At 37.5% G+C, this 21,364-nt stretch overlaps 1 protein-coding gene across 11 annotated transcripts in view; it reads right to left on the reverse strand.

Moving 5' to 3' along the window:
- CASK (calcium/calmodulin dependent serine protein kinase) overlaps window positions 1-21,364 on the reverse strand; it is a 422,712-nt gene that overhangs the window by 150,106 nt on the left and 251,242 nt on the right. For all 11 annotated transcript variants that reach the window (XM_045860500.1, XM_045860508.1, XM_045860504.1 and 8 more), the window contains exons 6-7: window positions 20,716-20,818; window positions 3,719-3,894 (exon numbers count right to left, since the gene is read on the reverse strand). In XM_045860500.1, coding sequence (XP_045716456.1) covers window positions 3,719-3,894; window positions 20,716-20,818 — 279 coding nt within the window. The remainder of the gene's footprint in view (window positions 1-3,718; window positions 3,895-20,715; window positions 20,819-21,364) is intronic.

The following is a 21,364-nucleotide window of genomic DNA, read 5'->3' on the forward strand; positions in this document are numbered from 1 at the left end:
TTATTTGAATACAAAAGCCAGGCAGCTTAGACTTCTGCTGTGTAGATACCAACTGGTTACCTGTAGTAATGATATAAGATGATACTGTCCTTTATAAAAAAAAGTTAATTGAACAGGCTCATAGATACAAACTGAGGGTTGCCAGATGAGAGGGAGGTTGGGGGACTGGATGAAAAAGGTGAAGAAATTAAGAAATAAAAATTGGTAGAACAGAGGGAGGGGAAGGGGAATAAAGGGGGAAGGCAGGGGAAGGGGCAAGTAGAGGACTCATGGGCATGGAAAATGGGGGGGATTGACAGTTGAAGTGCGTGGGGGGATGGGGCAGGGGAGAGACAACTGTAAACTGAACAACAAAAGAATTGGTAGTTACAAAATGGTCATGGGGATGTAAAATACAATGTAGGGAATATAGTCAATAGTATTGTAATAACTATATATGGTACCAGGTTGGTACTAGATTTATTGGGGGTGGGGAATCACTGTATAAATTATATAACCACCTAACCACTATGCTGCATACTTGAAACTAATATAAAATAATATTGAATGTCAACCACAATTGAAAAAAGTTAACTGAAATTAAATGTTAGCATATATTCCAGTTAAACAGTATTCTCTCACATCCACTTTAAAAGATCAAGTAAGCTAGCAAATGAGGATAAAAAGCTAAACTAAAATAATTTAAGACCAGTAGTAGTTTATAAACTGTGACAATTGAAATATACTACATTTAAAAGATATAAAAAAATTTCTTGAAAATACCCATGGAGACCTAGGACTTTGTTAATAGTTCTTCTGTTAAGTACCACCAAGGTGATAAAATGATATTTTTGAGATCTGCTTCAAAAAATCTGGTAGTATGTGGAATATGGATAAAACAAGATGGGCTGTATATTGCTAAGTATTGAAGCTAGGGGTTCATTATATTGTTTATCCCTACTGTTTTTATTTGTTTGAATTTTCAATTAAACAAATATAAACATTAAGGGCTGATGGAATCACAGCATGCTATACTTAAAAAAATAAGATCCACCAGGTTCATCACTGATGAATAGAGATGAATCTATACTTCAAACTGAGCTGCTGAAAACCTGGAGTTTTTGTAAGAAAAGCCATGAATAAAAGCAAGAGGTGAAGTTAGCCAAGTAAGAGCATAAACAAGTTATTAACCTAAAGCTTCAAGCCTTCAGGTACTGAGATTATGATATAGCTGCCACCATCCACCTGACTTACTATAATAAGAATAGAGAATTTTAAAATAATTTAACCTTTGTACATGTGTGAACAGTCCAAGTTTTTTTTCCAAAGAAACAAAAATAACTATTCAATGCTTTAAATATAGACAAAGTCAAATACCAGAAGCAGTTGGAATGAAGTACATTGCCTTGGAAACAAGGAAGTTAGCAAATGAACAAACACAAAGGAAGAATTCTATTATTAGCAAATACTTATAACTCAAAAAGGCAGGTGGGAGATTTTATTACATGGTATCTACGTCATAAGTCACTGTGAGGATAAAGTGAGTTAAATATAAGTATTTAGAACAGTTCATGGCACAAAGTAAGTACTGTGTATGAGTTAGCTATCCTTGTTGCTAGTATTATTATTATGCTGATGCATTACCATTTGTGCTTATTTTGATGTTAGTATCTGTGATTTCACTTGGCAAAGTTCAACCACAAAGCCACAGTGTGCACTCCTGATAGCCACTCACAATTTCCAGGGATTGAAGGGGGATGTTTACTTACAAGCAGTTTATTTCCCAGTGGTCAACTGACTCTAAGAAAAGCAGAAAAACCTATACTTAAAACATCTCTCTCTGTCAACAGAATTTTGGCATATATCTTAACCCAAATAAAAGACAAACCTGTATGCCTTCATAAGCTGATGGTCTATAGGCCAAAAAAAAAAAAGTATAAACCAGTCTTAACTACAGAAACTTCAGTTTTGGCTTAAAAGAATAAGGCTGTTACTCTAAAATTACTTTACCTTTCTTTTCTTTCCTTTACTTTTTTTCCAAGTGCGATATAAAATCCTAACATTACTAAAGAATTGAAAAGAAAATTTTAGGGACTTCATAGTTTTTCAGTCTAGTGTTATATAAACCCACGTGTTTGAGTTTATGTTGCTAGGCATGGCTGAAAATGAAATAGTTCTGTTGCGTAGCAAGTACAGGTTTCAGTAAGAATGGGAGGAAAAAGAACTTCCCCAACATCAGCAGCCCTGATCTAATATGCAGATACACTCCCCCATGCTTCTCATACACAGCATCCTATTCTGTCAGTCATATGTGGTGGGATGTGGCAAAACAGTTTAAGAACTGGGATAGTGAGGTCAACCTTAAGCTTGTTGATTTCCAAGAATTCCTTAGGTCTTTTTGGTATCACTATTCATAATGTCAGTAATGACTTTTTACTTTTTAAACAATGAAAGTAATAATATACTAATAAGAAGTTTGTAAATTGTACATGTGGTTTCCAATCCATATTAGCCAATGAAAAATATGAATAAGTCACATCAAGATGGCTCCAAATTATATTACGGACTGCAGTTGTGATACTGGTATTTAGTTGTTTATTCTGGAATGTAAATGGCAAATTTTTCAGCTATGCAGATTAGCCTGAATAAATGAGTTTGGCTACCAGACAGCTAATGGATACTTTCATTATATTTTTTAAAATTTAATCTTTATTATATTTTTCCATTACCATCTATCCCCCTTATACCTCCCCCCCTGCAATCACCATACTGTTGTCCATGAGTTCTTTTTCCTTTTCCCTCAATCCCTATACCCCCATCCTCCCCCTGCTACCTGTCATCCGTTCTCCATTTATGAATCTGTCTCTGTTTTGCTTGTTAGTTCAGTTTGTCCATTAGATTCCATATATGAGTGAAATCATATGGTATTTGTCTTTCTCTGACTGGCTTATTTCACTTAGCATAATGTTTTCTAGGTTCATTCATATGTTGCAAAGGGTAAAATTTTCTTCTTTTTTATGGCTGAGTAGAATTCTATTGTGTAAATATGCTAACAGATACTTTTAAATCTGGGTTGATGTCTATCAAAAAAAAACTTACTCAGGGTAAAATAAAAGGTCAAATTCTATCACAATGAATTCTAAGGATCATCCCCTATTTTTTCCCTGAACTAGAATTTTATTTGAAATCCCTAAAGCACTAACTGAACAATTTCTTTAACCTACCTAAATGAGCAGTTTTGCTAGAATATTTATTTGTGGATAAAGAATTCAATTTGTAGTGGATGTGGCTTGTGAATCTGAGGGCTCAGGACTCTTAAAACAGTTGACTTGCACATGGGGGAAAGAGGGACATATATTTGGTCTCTGGTTTTTACACTGTATGAAAGAGAACTAGGGTCCCTGTTTTCTAGCCTAAACACAGAGCTGGGATCCAAACAGGGCAGAGAGACTTTAGCTGCAACACAGAGGAAAGGAAAAGGGAGGGGCAAGGCAATGGTTTTAAAGTCAGTCCCCTTTCTTCTACTTAGATGACTGTTTAGCTGATAGTGACTCAGAAATTTACTTGTGGCCTATGTTGCCCACCAAGGCTAGTGGATCAATGATGTAAGCAAAGAACTTTTCTGTGACTTGGTATGTGACAACCAATAAGCAACCCAAAGACAGATAGTTACTTCAAAACACATTTTACAGAATAATTTCATCACAATGAAAAAAGTAAAACATTCATAATATATTACCTTGTATTTTCCTTTAATAATGCCTTCAAACAACCGTTCCTTGGTTCCATAAAAAGGCAAACAACCACTTAGCAGGATAAAAAGGATCACACCACAACCCCAGACATCTACGGGTTTTCCATAAGGCTCTCTTTTGACAACTTCTGGGGCCATAAAATGAGGTGTTCCAACGCGTCCTACATTTAAAACAATATCAAGGAAAAAATATTTACATTAAATGAGCTTGTTTCCCCATTTGAAAACTGAAAACAATACAACCATAACTGTCTGAATGAAAAGTTTAACAAAATATTGCCCTACTACCTCTGCCCTTCTTGATAATATCAAGTTTGCAGAAAGAAATGCATTATTTATCTAATTACTTCTAATATTCATACTTCCTATTGAACTCAGCAGTACACAGCAAGTGTTTCTCGTTTCATGAAGCTGTTTACATTTTCTAATTTTCACAAGTTAAAAAGTAAAAATAATATAGAACAGAGGCAGGTGGAAGAGTCAGCAGGCAGAGTGTGGCTGCCTAGCAAAGAACCGGGAGGGCCTGCCCTGGGCAGGGCCAGGGAGGGGATGGTGGCACAGGAGTGAGGAAAAAAATCTGTGGAGAAAAAGATCACTTTTAACTGCCGAATGGAAATTCTCAAATTAAACCCAATACTGAGAACTTTTAAGAGTATGAATTTGAATCTGAAATCCTGTTTAGATTTTAGGTGTTGATTATAACAGTTAGCAATGATTAGTAATATTTTGTTAGAAGATTTTTAAAGTTTCCTTCTAATGTTAGCATTTGAAGAGAATGAAGGCAAATACATGACATAAATCACAGTCAGAAACTCTTCCATTCAATACTTTTGACCTTCATTTTTTTGTTATGTATTCCTTTTATTGGAAACAACCCACAGAAGTTTAGGTGTGTGAATAGTAATTGCATGAATCATAAGTGTACAAATGTAAAAATTTTTTACACAATGAACATTTGTGATCAGCACCAAAATCAAGAAACAGATCCTTTTTTTCTTTTTTTATTGCTGTTGAATTACAGTTGTCCCCATTATCCCATTACTCTACTCTGTCCTACCCACCTCCATCTCCCATACTAAGTCCTACCCCGCCCTTGTTGTCTTTGACCATGGGTCCTTTGCACATGTTCCTTGATAACCCTTCCCCTTCTTTCCCCCATTATCCCCCTTCACTCTCCCCTCTGGTCACTGTCGGTTTGTTTTTATTTCTATGTCTCTGGTTCTATTTTACTCCCTTGTTTGTTTTGTTGATTTGGTTCCATTTATAGGTGAGATCATATAGTATTTGTCTTTCACCGCCTGGATTCATTTAGCATAATGCTCTCCAAATCCATCCATGCTATCATGAAGGGTAGGAGTTCCTTCTTTCTTTCTACTGCATAGTACTACATTGTGTAAATGTACCAGTTTTTTGATCCACTCATTTACTGATGGGCATGTAGGATGCTTCCAACACTTGGCTATTGTAAATTGTGCTATGAACATTGGGGAGCACAGGTTCTTTTGAATAGGTGTTTCACGATTCTTAGGATATAATCACAGCAGTGGAATTGTCAGGTCAAAAGGCAGCTCCATTTTTAGTTTTCTGAGGAAATCCCATACTGTTTTTCACAGTGGCCACACCAGTCTGCATTTGCACCAACAGTGTATTAGGGTTCCTTTTCCCCACAATCTCACCAGAATTTGTTGTTTGTTGATTTGGTTATGGTGGTCATTCTGACCAGTGTGAAGTGGTATCTCATTGTGGTTTTAATTTGCATCTCTCTGATGGCTAGTGATGCTGAGCATTCTTTCATATGCCTCTGGGTCCTCTATATATCCTCCTTGGAAAAGAGTTTGCTCAGTCCTTTGCCCATTTTTTAATTGGATTGTCTTCCTGGTGTGGAGTTGTGTGGGTTCTTTATATATTTTGGGGATCAAGCCCTTGTCCGAGGTTTCATTTGCAAATATATTTTCCCATACAGTTGGTTTCTTTTCTTTGTTTTTAATATATTTTATTGATTATGCTATTACAGTTGTCCCATTTCCCCCCTTCACTCCCCTCCACCCTGTACACCCTCTCCCACCCACATTCCCCCCCCCCTTTAGTTCATGTCCATGTGTCATACTTAGGAGTTCTCTAGCTTCTACATTTCCCGTACTATTCTTGCCCTCCCCCTATCTATTTTCAACCTACATTCTATGCTACTTATTCTCTGTACCTTTTCCCCGTCTCTCCTCCTCCCAGCCCCCTGTTGCTAACCCTCCATGTGACCTCCATTTCTGTGGTTCTGTTCCTGTTCTAGTTGTTTGCTTACTTTCTTTTGGTTTAGGTGTGGTTGTTCATAATTGTGAGTTTGCTGTCCTTTTACTACACATGTTTTTTCTTTATCTTCTTTTCTTAGATAAGTCCCTTTAGCATTTCATAAAATAAGGGCTTGGTGATGATGAACTCCTTTAACTTGACCTTATCTGAGAAGCACTTTATCTGCCCTTCCATTCTAAATGAGAGCTTTGCTGGATAGAGCAATCTGGGATGTAGGTCCTTGTCTTTCATGACTTGGAATATTTCTTTCTAGCCCCTTCTTGCCTGTAAGGTCTCTTTGGAGAAATCAGCTGACAGTCTGATGGGAACTCCTTTGTAGGTTACTGTCCCCTTATCTCTTGCTGCTTCTAGGATTCTCTCCTTCATTTTTACCTTGGCTAATGTAATTATGATGTGCCTTGGTGTGTTTCTTCTTGGGTCCAACTTCTTTGGGGCTCTCTGAGCTTCTTGGATTTCTTGGAAGACTGTTCCCTTTGCCAGACTGGGGAAGTTCTCCTTTATTATTTGTTCAAGTAACTTTTCCACTTGTTGTTCCTCCCCTTCTGGTACCCCTATAATTCGGATGTTGGAACGTTTAAAGATGTCCTAGATGCTCTTAAGCTTCTCCTCATTTTTTTGAATTCTTATTTCTTCATGCTTTCCTGCTTGGTTGATTCTATCTTTCTTCTGGTCCACTGTATTGTTTTGAGACCCAGTTTCCTTCCCTTCATTATTGGCTCTCCTCCGTGTATCTTCCTTCATCTCTTTTATGGTAACCTGCATCTTTTCATCTAATTTGCGCCCAAAATCAACCAATTCCGTGAGCTTTCTGTTCACCAGTGTTTTGAACTGTGCATCTGATTGATTGGCTATTTCTTGGTCGCTCAAAAGGATGAATCCTGGGGGACTGATCTGTTCTTCTGTTGGAGACATGTCTCTCCCTGTTTCTCCTTTTTTTTCTTGTCTGGTCGCTCTTGTTATAGTGGGGGGCGGAGCCTTAGGTGTCCCCCGGGGCTGGGCACCCCAGTTGCTAGATTGTGACGTTATATGTGGGGGCGGGGGCGGGGGCGGGAGCAGAGATGGGAGGGAACAATGGCGGTAGTCCCGTTCTCCTGGGATCTCAGTCCCTGCTCTGGGATCCTGGGTTGTGAGCTCTGCCCTGGTCCACAGTTGCTACCTCACTGGGTCCACCAGCCACTGCTTGCATACTCAGGGCCCACCGCTGCGATCTTGCGCGCCCCAGAGGGCTTATGCGCTGAGTTCGCGCCAAGTTTTCCCCGACCTCCGTGTGCTGCCGACCCGCGCCCGCCCGGCTCCTCTTCTCGGCTCCTCCTACCAGTCTGGATGTACGGGTCTACTTCAACTTCTTGGCTGTCTGACTTCCATTCAGATAAATCCTCTATCAGTTCTGGGTGTTATTCTGGCTCTAAATTGTTGTTCTAATCTTGGTTGTGCGTGGAGGTACGGCGTGTCCACCTATTCCTCCATCTTGCCGGAAGTCGGTTTCTTTTCTATTTTGCTGATATTTTCTTTAGCTGTGCAGAAACTTTTTAATTTGATGAAGTCCCATTTGTTATTCTTTCCTTTACATCACCTGCTCTAGGGGACATATTGGTGAAAATACTGCTGCGTGGAATATCTGAGATTTTCCTATGTTCTCCTCTAGGACTTTTATGGTGTTACAACTTATATTTAACTCCTTTACCCATATTGAGTTTATTTTTGTGTATGGTATAAGTTGGCAGTCGAGTTTCACTGTTTTGCATGCAGCTGTCCATATCTACCAACACCATTTGTTGAAGAAACCAATTCTAACCCATTTTATGCAGCTGGCCCTTTGTCAAATATTAATTGACCACAGAGACATAGGTTTAATTCTGGGGTCTCTATTATGTTCCATTAATCTATTTGTCTGTTCTCATCCCAGTACCAGACTGTTTTGATTACTGTGGCCTTATAATATAGTTTGATGTCAGGTATCGTAATCCCTTCTACTTCGTTCTTTTTTCTCAAAATCGCTGTGGCTAGTCAGGGTCATTTACGGTTCTATATAGATTTTTAAAATGTTTTCTCTATACCTGTGAAATATGGCATTGGTATTTTAATAGGGATTGTGTTGAATCTATCAATTGCTTTGGGTAGTATGGTCATTTTGATGATGTTAATTCTTCCAATCCATGAACATGGTATATGTTCTCATTTATTTGTGTCTTCCTCAATTTCTTTCTTCAGTGTTGTGAAGTTTTCTGAGTACATGTCTTTTACCTCCTTGGTTTGGTTTATTCCTAGGTATTTTATTGACTTTGTATCCTGCTGTTTTGCCAAATTCACTTATTAAGTTGGGTAGTTTTTTGGTGGAGCCTATAGGGGTTTCTATATCATGTCATCTGCAAACAATGACAGTTTTACTTCCCCTTTCCAATGTGGATGCATTTTATTTCCTTTTCTTGTTTGATCTCTGTGGCTAGAACTTCCAATACTATGTTGAATAGAAGTGGTGAAAGCAGACATCCTTGTGTTGGTCCTGATCTTAGTGGGAAAACTTTTAGTTTTTGCCTGTTGAGTATGATGTTGGCGGTATGTTTCTCACATACAGCCTTTATTATGTTGAGGTATGCTCCCTCTACTCCCATTTTGCTGAGTGTTGTTATAATGAATGAATGGGTGCTATACTTTATCAAATGCTTTTTCCATATCTATTGATATGATCATGTGGTTTTTCTCTTTTCTTTTGTTAATGTGGTGTTTTACATTCATTGATTTGTGAATACTGTACCATCCTTGCATCCTGGGGATGAATCCCACTTGATCACGGTGTGCGACCATTATAATGTATTGCTGGATATGGTTTGCCAATGTCTTGTTGAGGATTTTAGCATCTATGTTCGTAAGCAATACTGGCCTGTAGTTTTCTTTGTTGTGTTTTTATCTGGTTTTGGGATTAGGATGATGCTGGCCTTATAAAAGGAGTTTGGGAGTCTTCCCTCTTTTTGGATTTTTTGGAATAGTTTGTTTGAGAAGGATAGGGATTAGGTGTTCTTTAAATACTTTGTAAAGTTCTTCTGTGAAACTGTCCAGTCCAGGGCTTTTGTGTGCTGGGAGCTTTTTGATTATTGCTTCAATTTCACCAGCTGTTATTGGTTTGTTTATGTTTTCTGCTTCTTCTTGATTCAGTTTCAGAAGATTACATATTTCTAGAAATTTGTCCATTTCATCCAGGCTTTCAAATTTCTTGGTATAAATTTGTTCATAGTAACTTCTTACAATCCTTTGTATTTCTGTGGTATCACTTGTAATTTTTCCTCTTTCATATCTGATTTTACTTATTTGGTTCCTCTCCCTTTTTTCTTGAGTCTGGTGCAAGGCTCATCAATTTTGTTTATCTGTTCAAAGAACCACCTCCTGGATTTATTGATCCTTTGAATTGTTCTTTTAGTCTCTATGTCATTTAATTCTGCTCTGATCTTCAATATTTCCTTCCTTCTACTTGCTGTGAGCTTTGTTTGTTGTTGTTTCTCCAGTTCTTGTAGATGTAGGGTTAGGTTGTTTATTTAAAATGTTTCTATCTTTTTTAGGTAGGCCTATATCACTATGAATTTTTTCTCAGGACTGCCTTTGCTGTGTCCCATATGTTTTGGACTGTTGTATGTCATTTTCACTTGTTTCCAGAAACTTTCGATTTTTTCCTTGATCTCATTATTCACCCATTAATAGTTTAATAGCATGTTATTCAGTCTCCATGAGTTTGAGTGTTTTGAGGTTTTTCCTTGAGGTTGGCTTCTAGTTTTAAGCCCTTGTCATCCAAGAAAATGCTTGATATGACTTCAATTTTCTTGAATTTGTTGAGGCTTGTTTTATGTCCTATTATGTGGTCTACCTTTGAAAATGTTCCATGTGCATTTGAAAAGACTGTGTGTTTTGCTTCTTTGGGATGAAAGGCTCTATATATATAAGTCTATTTGATCTAATGCATCATTCAGTTCCACAATATTCTTGTTAATCTTTTGTTTGGAAGATCTATCCATTGTTAACAGTGAGGTGTTAAAATCCCCTACAATAATTGTGTTTCTATCTATATCTTTCTTGAAGTCCTCCAAGATTATCCTTATATATTTGGGTGCTCATATGTTGGGCAATATTTATATCTTCCTGATAGATTCTTCCCTTGAGTACTATGAAGGGTCCTGCTGTGTCTCTTTTTATGGCCTTTCTTTTGAAGTCTATTTTGTCAGACTTAAGTATGCTACCTTGGCTGATTTTCGGTTTGCTTTTAATATTTTTTTCCAACTCTTCACTTTCAGTCTGTGTAGGTCTTTTGTTCTGAGGTGCGTCTCTTGTAGGCAGCATATGTGTGGGTTATGTTTTCTTATCCATTCAGCTACCCTATGTCTTTTGATTGGAGCACTTAATCCATTTACATTTATCATTGATAGGTACTTATTCATTGCCATTTTACCCCTTTATACCTGTGTTCCTCTTTCGCTCACCCTTTTTCTTCATCTTCTTAAAGCAATCCCTTAAGCATATCTTGCAATGCTGGTTTGGTGGAGGTGTATTATTTTAACTTTTTTTTTTCTGGGAAATTCCTTATTTCACCTTCCATTTTAATTGAGAGCCTTGCTGGATAGAGTAGTCTTGGTTTCAGGTCTTTGTTTTTCATTACTTGGAATATTTCTTGCCATTCACTTCTGGCTTGTAATGTTTCTGTTGAGAAGTCAGCTGCTAGCTTATTGGGGCTCCCTTGTATGTTTCTCCTTTGCTGTCTTTAAGATTTTCTCTTTGTCTTGGAATTTTGCCATTTTAATTATGATATGTCTTGCAGTAGCCCTCTTGGGTTCCTCTTGATTGGAACTGTCTGTGCTTCCTGGACTTGTGTGACTTTTTGTCTCAGAAAACTAGGGAAGTTTTCTATCATTCCTTTGTCAAACAGGTTTTCTATCTCTTATTCCTCTTTTTCTCCTCCTTTTGGTATCCTTATTATAGGGATATTATTTTGTTTCATGTCCTGCAATTCCTTCAACCCCTCTTCATTCTTTTTGAGTCTTTTTTTTTCCTTTTCTTGATCTTTCTGGGAGTTTTTTTCTACCTTGTCCTCCACCTCACTGATTCAATCCTCTGCTTCACCTATCCTGCTTTTGATTCCTTCTACTGTGTTCTTCAATTCTGAAACTGAATTCTTCATTTCCTCCAGGCTCTTGCTGATAGTTTCTATGTTCTTTTTCAAACTGAGATAATTTGCAGTAAGTTCCTCATAGCTTCTCTGTAGTTTTTGATAATTCTCACTGAGCTCATTGAACTTCCTTATAATGACTGTTTTGAACTCAGTATCTGATAAGTTTACTTGCCTCTATTTCATTTAGCACTCTTTCTGAGGCTTCCTCCTTTCTTTTCGATTAGGGGTTGTTTCTTTATCTTCCCACTATTTGTGAGACTCTCCTTGTTAGTCTCTGCTTCTTAAATTGATCTTTTCTGACTCCCTGACTTTGTGGTGTGAACTTCTATGGTAGGAGACCTGTGAGATTCAGAGATGCAGTCTCCTTGATCTCCTGAATTTGATGCCCTTGGGATGCCCTTTATACCATTTATGTTGGTTCTCTGGATTTAATCGGGTTTTGATTCTTGATGGGTCATTCTTCAGTGGTTCCTTCATACCAGTGGTTGACTGAGGGTCACTCCTCCCACCATGTGTTATATTCTGTTGTGCAGGTGCCACCAGAAAAAAACCACGAAGCCCAGGAAACAAACCCACACCTGTAAATATCCCCCCCCCCACGCAATCCCACTATCAATAGCAAATGAATCAGTATTAATAAGGATGTAAATAAATTAAGACTATTATAAGAAAGGAGAGTGAATATGAGATGACCTACTGATAGAAGAATGATTTTGAGAGGGTAGAGAGAGGAGTACTAATAAGAGTTGTGAATTGGAGCAATGTGAAGAAAGTAAAATTTACATCGTAAATAAAAAGGGGAATGAAGAAGGCAGAATGAAGTAAGAGAAGGGAAGAATTTAGTACTAGGTTTAATTAAACAGAAATTAAAGTGAGAGAGAGAAAGAAAAAGGAAGGAAAAAAGTAAATAAGAAAGATATAGGAGTTCCAGACAAGATGGAGGCATAGGTAGAAACCCTTCACTTCTTTGCACAACCAAAAGGAGGATAACAACCAATCTAAAATCAATAAACAACCAAAACCACCAGAAAATCAAACTGCATGGACCTCTGACAATAAAAAAATTAAAGAAAAAATCAACCGGAACAACCAGATTGGTAAGGTGGCGGACAGCATGTGAGGGGCTGACTTAAGGAGAAAACTGAGACTCAGAGCTGACTGTGGGCTACAGCTGGGGATACTGAAGTGGGAGTTTCTCCCAGTCTTGCACAAGAGTTGAAAACTGTGCTAGAGACCAGCAGGGGAGCTGCACTGTTCCCTCTCTGGTGCCACCCCCATAGGCAGCGCCAAAGCACAGCAAAGAGGGTTGCTCTGCCTGGGTGAATACCTAAGGCCCCACCCCCTTACAACCTATCAGCTGCGCCAAGACAAAGAAATATGGCCCAAATGAAAAAACACAGCAAAACCTCAGAACTAAGTGACGAGGAGATTAGCAACCTATCTGATGGAGAATTTAAAGCCCTGGTAATGAAAATGCTCACAGAATTGATTGAGCTCAGTCAAAAAATGAAAGATACTCAAAATGAAGTGAAGCAAAATATTCAGGGAACTATCACTGACAGGAAGGAAACCAGGATTCAAAGCAATGATTTGGAACAAAAGGAAGAAATAAACATCCAACTGGATCAGAATGAAGAAACAAGAATCCAAAAAAATGAAGAGAAGCTGAGGGTTCTTTGGGACAACCTGAAATGTTCTAATATCTGAATTATAGGGGTGCCAGAAGGAGAAGAACAACAGCAAGAAATTGAAAACTTATTTGAAAAAATAAGGAAGGAAAACTTCCACAATCTGGTAAAGGAAATAGACTTCCAGGAAGTCCAGGAAGTCCAGGAAGCCCAGAGTCCCAAAGAAGTTGGACCCGAAGAGGAACACACCAAGGCACATCATCATTAAGTTACCCAAGATTAAAGACAAAGAGAAAATCCTAAAAGCAGCAAGAGTAAAGGGGACAATTATCTACAAAGGAGTTTCCATTAGATTATCAGGTGATTTCTCAAAACAAACCTTGCAGGCAAGAAGGGGCTGGTTAGAAGTATTAGAAGTCATGAAAGGCAAGGACCTACATCCAAGATTGCTCTATTTATCAAAGCTATCATTTAGAACGGAAGGGTATAATAAATGCTTCCAAGATAAGGTCAAGTTAAAGGATTTCATCATCACTAAGCCATTATTATATGAAATGTTAAAGGGACTTATCTAAAAAAAAGAAGATCAAAACTATGAACAGTAAAATGACAACAAACTCACAATTATCAAAAATAAACCTAAAAGAAAAGAAAAACAATGAAAACAAAATCTAAGGAAACAACCAGAACAGGAACAGAGTCAGAGAAATGGACATCACACAGGGAGTTCAGGGGGGAGGGGGAAGGGAAGAATAGGGGGGTCAAGTACCGGGAAGAAGCATAATCAGTAGGTATAAAATAGACGGGGATAGATGAAAATGGTATAGGAAACAGAGGACTCAAAGAACTTATATGTACACCCATCGACATGAACTAAGGAGGGGGAGGGTGGATGGGGGATAAAGGGGAAAAATTGGGAAAACTGTAATAGCATAATCAATAAAAAATACTTTAAAAAGAAAGATATAGGAGTCAAATTGGAGAGAAAGATCCACCACAGCACTATCAACACTAAATGAGCTAAAATTAATATAGGAGGGATGAGAATTAAGAGGGGAAAAAAGAAAGAAGAGCTTAAGAGATTTATAGAGGAATGGGAAGTGATTTTGAAATGATAAAGGGAGAGGGAATATTAAGAGTGAGAAACAAAAACTGGGCTAAGACAGGGAAAAATTAAAATTTGAGATGAAACAAAAAAGAAAAAAGGAGAATAAAGAAAATAAAAGGGCAGGATGAAAAAGAAAAAGAAGAGATAAAAGCAAAGAAAAAAAACAGGCTAAGACATTGCAGAAGTAAAAGTCTGAGATAAAAAAAGAAGAGGGGACCAGTAAAATTTAAGATTTGAAATACAAAATTAGTGAAGATCTAGAGATAAAATTGAAAAATGAAACAACAATTACCCTATCCACAACCAATGAGCAAAGATTGCTAAAGGCGCAGAGAAAATTCAGGTAGTTTAAGAGTGGGGAAAAACTATGTGAGATGACCATTGATAAAAAATTGGTTTTGTGAGGTTGGATGTGGGAGAAATAGTAAGAGTGCGGAATAGAAAAAAGTTGTAGTAAGAGAGAAAACAAAATTTAAAATGAAAATAATGAGAAGAAAGAAGGTAAAATGGGATAAGAGAAGGGAGGGGCAAAATATGTGAATTGAACTAAACTACAGTATAAAATCTAGTCACTTAATATGCATAAACTTAATTGACAAGAAATGAATGTTAAAAAGCTATTGAGGAAAGAAAATATTGCAAGTCATGGAGAAGACCATGGCTGATTTTGTCTTGGTAGCCTCTAGTATTTACTACTGCTTTTTCTTTCTGGATCCACCTCTGATGATGTTAGATGTTGACCCCATCTGACGTTAGGCAGCCTGCTCTGAGTCTGCCAGGGATGTATAATGCCGGTGGCTGACTCCTTTGGTTGTTAATCTAGTCATTCCACACTCAGTAGTCAGGCTTAAGCACTACAGAGCTGGGACAGAGTCCTTCTTGGGGTCGGGGTTATTGTTTGTCCTCAGGCTGCTGTCGCCAGGAGGGGAGTGGTGTGCCTGAGCAGGATGGCTGCTGCCATATGGGTGATGACTCAGCACTGGGATCCCCGCTTCTACTCTCTGTTTTCTCCTCAAAGCTTCTGTTCCCAGCCTCTCTTCAGGTGTCTCCAGCGCACTGTGCCCCTGCCTTTGCCAGAGTCCAGGGTAAGGAGCTGCAAATGAAAATTTGTGTGTTGGCCCTTTAAATGACTCTTTGTGTCTCCAGCCGACCCTGTCTGGCAAAGAGCAACCTTGCAGCTTTGTGCTGCTGGTTATCTGTGTACTCTTTGGGCTCTGGTGCTCTAAGCTGGGGATCCCCTCACCTTAGAGTTTAGACCCCACACTTCTCAGGGCGATACAACATGTTGCTTAATTATCCCTCTGCCACCGCCTGTGGGCACCCAGTCCACTCCTCTTGAGTCTCTACTACTCTTATCGGTCAGGTTGTGCTGAAACTGGTTTTCTCTGTCCGAAATTATATGACTTCTCTCTCACTATTGTTCAATTGTTTGTTACAGGCGATTTCCCCACAATTTAGTTGTAATTGCACATTGGTCCAGGGAAGAGGTTAGTGTGATGTCCATTCACTCCTCCTTCATCTTTTGCCCTTCCTGCGACCTTCATATTCTTTAAAGTTTTTTTTTTTCCTAGCAAAATAGGCTTTTAAGAAGAAATCTGATAGTAGTTGTTTGCATACTGGTAACCATCTTTAACTCAGTATTCCAAAGGGACTCGTCTTCTACTATAGAAAGGTTTGTACCCTGTAGCAAATTATTGTGGGAGGGGGCACAGGGGACACCGCCCAACAGTTCTGGCAGCTCTTCTAGCTGTATACAGGCCCATCCCCCTCCCTTTCTCTCTTTCCTCTCCGTCTCTCTCTTTCTCCATGGAGAATCCCAGATTATTTTTACTTTGAACACTGCATAATACTGTGATTAAGACCTTAGAGATATTCAAATCCAGTTAGAATGTATCATAAAGTTGTATTTAGTCATTGTCAAACTTGGTTTGGATGGAGACTGATAAAGCAAGTCTTAGTTTGTGTGCTGGGGATGTTCCTTGCTGCAGATCATTATGGTTCCTCTCCCTCCCCCACAACAGAAGAAATTAAGTTCAGGGTTTAGAGAGTGAAAATATCTTCATTTAAAAGGTACAGCAGATCAGTGAAAACTCCACTGGTTAGAAGAAAATATTTTTATTTCCCATTTTGCTTCCTCGAATAACATAAAGAAGCTGAAGTGATGAGACCTAAGCCTCCTACTTTTTTAACAGCCTGGGACAGGGTGTGGCCATTGGAGATTTACCCTATTCTAATGGATAGGAGCTGGCATGAGAAAGGAAGAGCAGGACAAGAGATCAGAGTACCTGCTGGCAAGTTTTCATAATGCTTTGAAACTCAACTTACTTCTTACCACTTCCCACACAAGAAAGGTACAAGTGACTCAAAATGGGGGCCTCATTCTGGGATTAGTCAGAGCCACCATGGCCAGCCCCAGTCATCCTGAAGAGCTTCTCTACATTTATCTGGGTTGAAGACTACCCTGATGTATTTTGGTTCAAGAATTTGCTCATAGATGATAGAAGACAATGGTAGAAAGAATATATAGGAATGATCTTTTTTATTTTGTGCACATCAGTAGAATGTAGAAGTACTGGAATTAACCTTTACTGACCACCCCAAACTCCTTCTTTGTGATCTTTGTGAGCTTTTCCTTTTTTGTGGCCACTTGATTTTTATGACTTTGACCACAAAATTCTAAGAAGAGGAAGCCAGTCATCAAATCAAATTAAATGTCACTGTATTATGACATACATCAGATAAACTTAAATATTTAAATGCTATGTTTTCTGATAATATAATAAGAATTTATTACCCAGAACTTCAGGGAGGGAATTGTTTTGAATAGCTACAGATTCAATACTGTAGAACTTGAATCTTTATGCACACAAACCTTTTTACTTTACCAGTCTTGGATGGCTATCTTCCTTCAATTTCCTGACGTCTTTTACACAAGATGTTGCACATAATTTAGCCTTTTCTTGATGACTCAGAATTGCCATTGTGGATATCAATTAAAGAACAATGGTATATAACAGGAAACCCTCTCAGGAACTTCAGCTCTATGCAAGGTTTGATCAGTATTAAAATGCTGCTGTGCTTTCCAAGTTATGGTATCTGATCGATGTATCTTTTTTTGTTTGGCTTTCATTTCTTTTCTCTCACTAGGCTCACTCCAGCCTTGGCTTCTAATTTGTTGCATAAAATCTGCTGTTACCTGCAAACTAATGAGCAAACAGAATCTTTCATTTAATAACAACTTCTTAAGTGCCTACTAGGTCCTAGACACCATGGTAGGTGCTGTGGACATACAGAGGGATAAGCCATGATCCCCCTGGACCCTAACAAAGCTTAGTCTTTCACATGATTACAAATCTCTGCATCAAATGCTACATGGAGGTATGTAGCTCAGATAGTTATGGTAATATGGAAGAGAAAGAGTAGGTAACCTAACTTGGGATGGTGAATCTCAGCCTGCTCTTAAGATGATTGTTAGCTCAGGCTTCAAGAAGAGTAAAACCGATCTAGATCAGGGGTGTCGAACTCATTTTCACTTGGGGCCACTTCAGCCTTGTGGTTACCTTCAAAGGGCCAAATGTAATTTTAGGACTGTAAAAATGTAACTACTCCTTAACTAGAGGCAAGAAGCTTGGCACTGCTGCTGGGCAGAAACAAGGTGCTGGGCTGGATAAAACAAGGTGGAGGGCCAGATTTGGCCCATGGGCCTTGTGTTTGCCACCTGTGATCTAGATAAAATCACAAAATGCATTCAAACCAGGGGGTAGAGAGGTGTAAGATATAAAGGAACACAAATCCAGACAACTTTCTGTAAAATGAGAGTATGCCAGCCTCACAGTGTCTTTAGATGCTCAGTTGAGAGGACAATCTGCAGGTTTTATTTTTTTCTTTTCTTTTTTTAAAATTTTATTTTAATCACTGTTCAAGTACACTTTTTTGTCCTTTACTCCCTTCCCAGCCCACCCACCCATCCCTCCTCACCTCCCTCCCATTTCAATCTGCAGGTTTTAAAGGCAGGAAGAGTCTTGCTGCTATTATAATGATTTTTTAGGTTCTTAGCTATCTTCTAGAAAAGTTTTCCAAATAGTTGAGTTTTATATAGGAGAAGTATAAATACAGGGGTGGACAAAAGTAGGTTTATAGTTGTGAGTATGTGAAACAGAGAGTTTCTTCTTGTATTATTTATTAATTATTGTATTATTTATTTGTACAACTGTAAGCCTACTTAATCTATCCTGTATATGTAAATGGTTTTTACTATATGGAACATAATAAGAGAGGGAATTTCTTTCCATTTGGAGGACTGACTGATCAAAGTTTCCAACTGACAGGAAAATACCTTTTTGTTAAATATCAGCAAATTAGCTGATAAATATTAACAAAATTTTCAAGAGTAACTTAAACAACAGGAAAGCTTTTTATAAAAATCATTTATCCCTATCTACATATATATTTTTATATGATACTGTAATGATTTTAAAAGACATTGTAATGATTAAAGTAGTTATTTCAAAACTGTAAGGAAAGGTATGTTAAGAAATGACAATACTTTGTCCATCAGGAAATGTTTTAACTCTACAAGCAGTGATAAAAATAAATTTTGCATAACACACATTTTTGGTTCAAAATCAGCTTTGAAAATATGCAATTAAGGGAAAAGGTTAATGGACTTTTGGAAAATAGATGAACATGTAGAAAATGTCCAGGTAAATTTAATGAATCTGTTTTTCCCACTCAATTGAGATGCACACTAAAATATGAAGTCCATGTCATTCTGAATACTAACAGGATGCTGATCTAGATCAATAGAAACAAAGTCATTATATGTAACCAGTATATAACAGATAAGAGGAATTAGTTTCATTTCATTTTATCCCATCTACCTTAGGGGTGTATTTGTCAGAAATTACTTGTTATAATTGTGTACTCTTAACACAAGGATGATCTGTACAAATACCGAATTTGAATGTTAGTTTAACAGCAATATTTGTTTAAAAACAACAATTAAGACTTTTAGTTGATTGCAAGATTAATTTGGACCAGCAGCATCATGTGGTTGTCCAAAAAGCTAATGCAACTTGGGGAGTCTGAGAGAAATTTAAGACCCACAGCAAAAGAAGTGATAGCTCCAAATTCCTGTGAGCCAGACTGCACCTGTAGTTATATTCAGTTCTAGCTCCGTACTTTGTGCATAGTGAGGAAATTCTGAACCTGTTTACATGAGGTATGGCAAGATTAAGCTAGGCAAGTTAACTTGGACAAGACTTCAGGGAAAATGACAGCTGTCTTCAAACATCTGAATGGTTATCACATGGAAGGATTAAAATTGTTCAGCCTGGCTCCAAAAGTCAGAATTAGGACCACTGGGTAGAAGTTATAGGAAGACAGATTTCTATTCAATGCAAGAATGAATATTTCAATAATTAAAAAAAATGTTCCAATACTTAAGGAGCTTTCCAAAAATGGAATAAATTGTCCTGGGACATAGTAAATTCTTTGCCATCTGAGGAATTCAACTACAGCTCAACCTTTTGCTGGGAATTTTTGAGAGAATTCAATCTTTAGTTATAAGAGTAAAGAAGTTAAGGCCCCTTTGAATCCTGAGATTCAATGACTTTATGATTAAACTATGCTTTACCACCTGATCCTTTGGTCAGTCTTCTGATTACCAATGAAAAGTTCTGAATTAGGAAAAGAAATCAGTTTTTAAAACTATATTCAACTTGTAGTTTCTCATATCACTAGAAATGATTAGCTGGAAGAAAATGTAAAACAGAAAGAAAATTTAAACCTAATTTAATTTTAGAGGGCAATGTGGTGAAATAATGATTTAAAGAATATAACTATGACTCATGGCTCATTTTTCAGTTGATGGTCTCTTTAATACTACTGTGCTGTTTTAGTACTAGTGAATGAAATGAAATAGCCTGTGTAACATTATTATTTTGATATTTATCATTTGTCAGGTATTTGAATTTAATACAAGCAAGCTTGAAAGATGACAGGTTTTAAAAAGTCCCATTGATATTTTCCATATTTTTCCTCTTTGTGAAGGCTGGCAGTATTTGGAGGTAGAAAAGAGAAGGAAATGACTAGAAAACTGTTAGTCTGTAGAATAGAGAACTAAGTAATTTGCAAAACTAAGGAAGATAACTAAAAATAGAGTAGCATTCTGAGTTGGAGTCTATTCAAAAGAATAAACAAAAACCCCAAATATTTGAATCTGTAGTTAGCATCCACCTCTGTACACTAGTGAAGAAAGTCTCTATTTTAACTTTTCTTCATTCTCTGGCCTGGAATTTTCCAGTTATGTTTTGCTTTGGCTAATAATAAAATCAGTCTGCATTCACATCTGCTTGCTCTTTTGAAATACACAGATTATGGCTTGAACAGTTCTCTGACAAACGGAATGAGTAAAACAGTGTGAAATTAAAAACTAGCTATAGGTACAAGCCTGAGAGTAGATAATCCATACAATTTTGATTTGGTGTCGTTTGGTCAGTTCAACATTAAAAGTCACTGCTTCAAATATTTCTTTATGTAGGGTCTTTTCTCTGTTAAGTATGGAGGATACAAATAATAAAAGGACAGCCTATTCTTAAGGGACTAAAATTCTAGTTGTGACTACAGAGTTATTAAATTCAAAACTGTATGATGGTACTTTTGGGGGGCAGGGTAGGGTTGGGTGGAACAGGGTATGAAACACTGAAGACAGGCTAATATTTACTTTGAAAGTTTTACATCAGCCTAAAAGTGACCAGGTTTTGAAGAATATTTTTAAAAGTGTTCTTACCTCCAGCTACAAGTCCAGACTCCCCTAACTGAATAGCTACCCCAAAGCCCCCAAGTTTAACAGGTGCCGAGTTTTCCTTTGAGGCGAGGAGAACACAGTGGGGCTGAAAAGAAAGACAAAGAAACAAACAAATAAAAAACAAACCAAAAATAAAGATTAATTTAAGATGAACAATTCAATTTGCACAAAACCAAGTAACATGGCAATAGAGTAATACAGTAAAAACTTCCAGAATTATTTTGGACACTTGAATTATTTGTCCTATTCTCACTTTTGGCTTTCTCCAAAGACTTACCTGTTCTATGTAATATTTTTCAGAAATTATTTGCTTCCAATATTGGGCTATGGTGCTAAGAATTACTCAGGATTCTAATCACTATGTTGTACACCTGAAACTAATATAATATTGTATGGCATCAATAATTTAAACATAATTAAAAAATAATTACTCAGGAAGCATGGATGCTCAAGAAAGATATATTTTCTGCCTTTTTCATGCAATATTTTCTTCCTTTGAGTGACAGTCTACATTTGTTTAAGGAATAATATATTTTACACCTTGTGCTAAAATGTTTCTTGAAACTTCTGATTTTACCTACAGTTTATCTTGGCCTTTAGGGGATGCTGATGGCTCTTTTTGGTCCACCCT

The sequence above is a fragment of the Phyllostomus hastatus genome, unplaced genomic scaffold, assembly GCF_019186645.2.
Source record: "Phyllostomus hastatus isolate PE091 unplaced genomic scaffold, TTU_PhHast_1.1 phas_scaffold_200, whole genome shotgun sequence".
In the NCBI taxonomy this organism is placed as follows: Eukaryota; Metazoa; Chordata; class Mammalia; order Chiroptera; family Phyllostomidae; genus Phyllostomus; species Phyllostomus hastatus.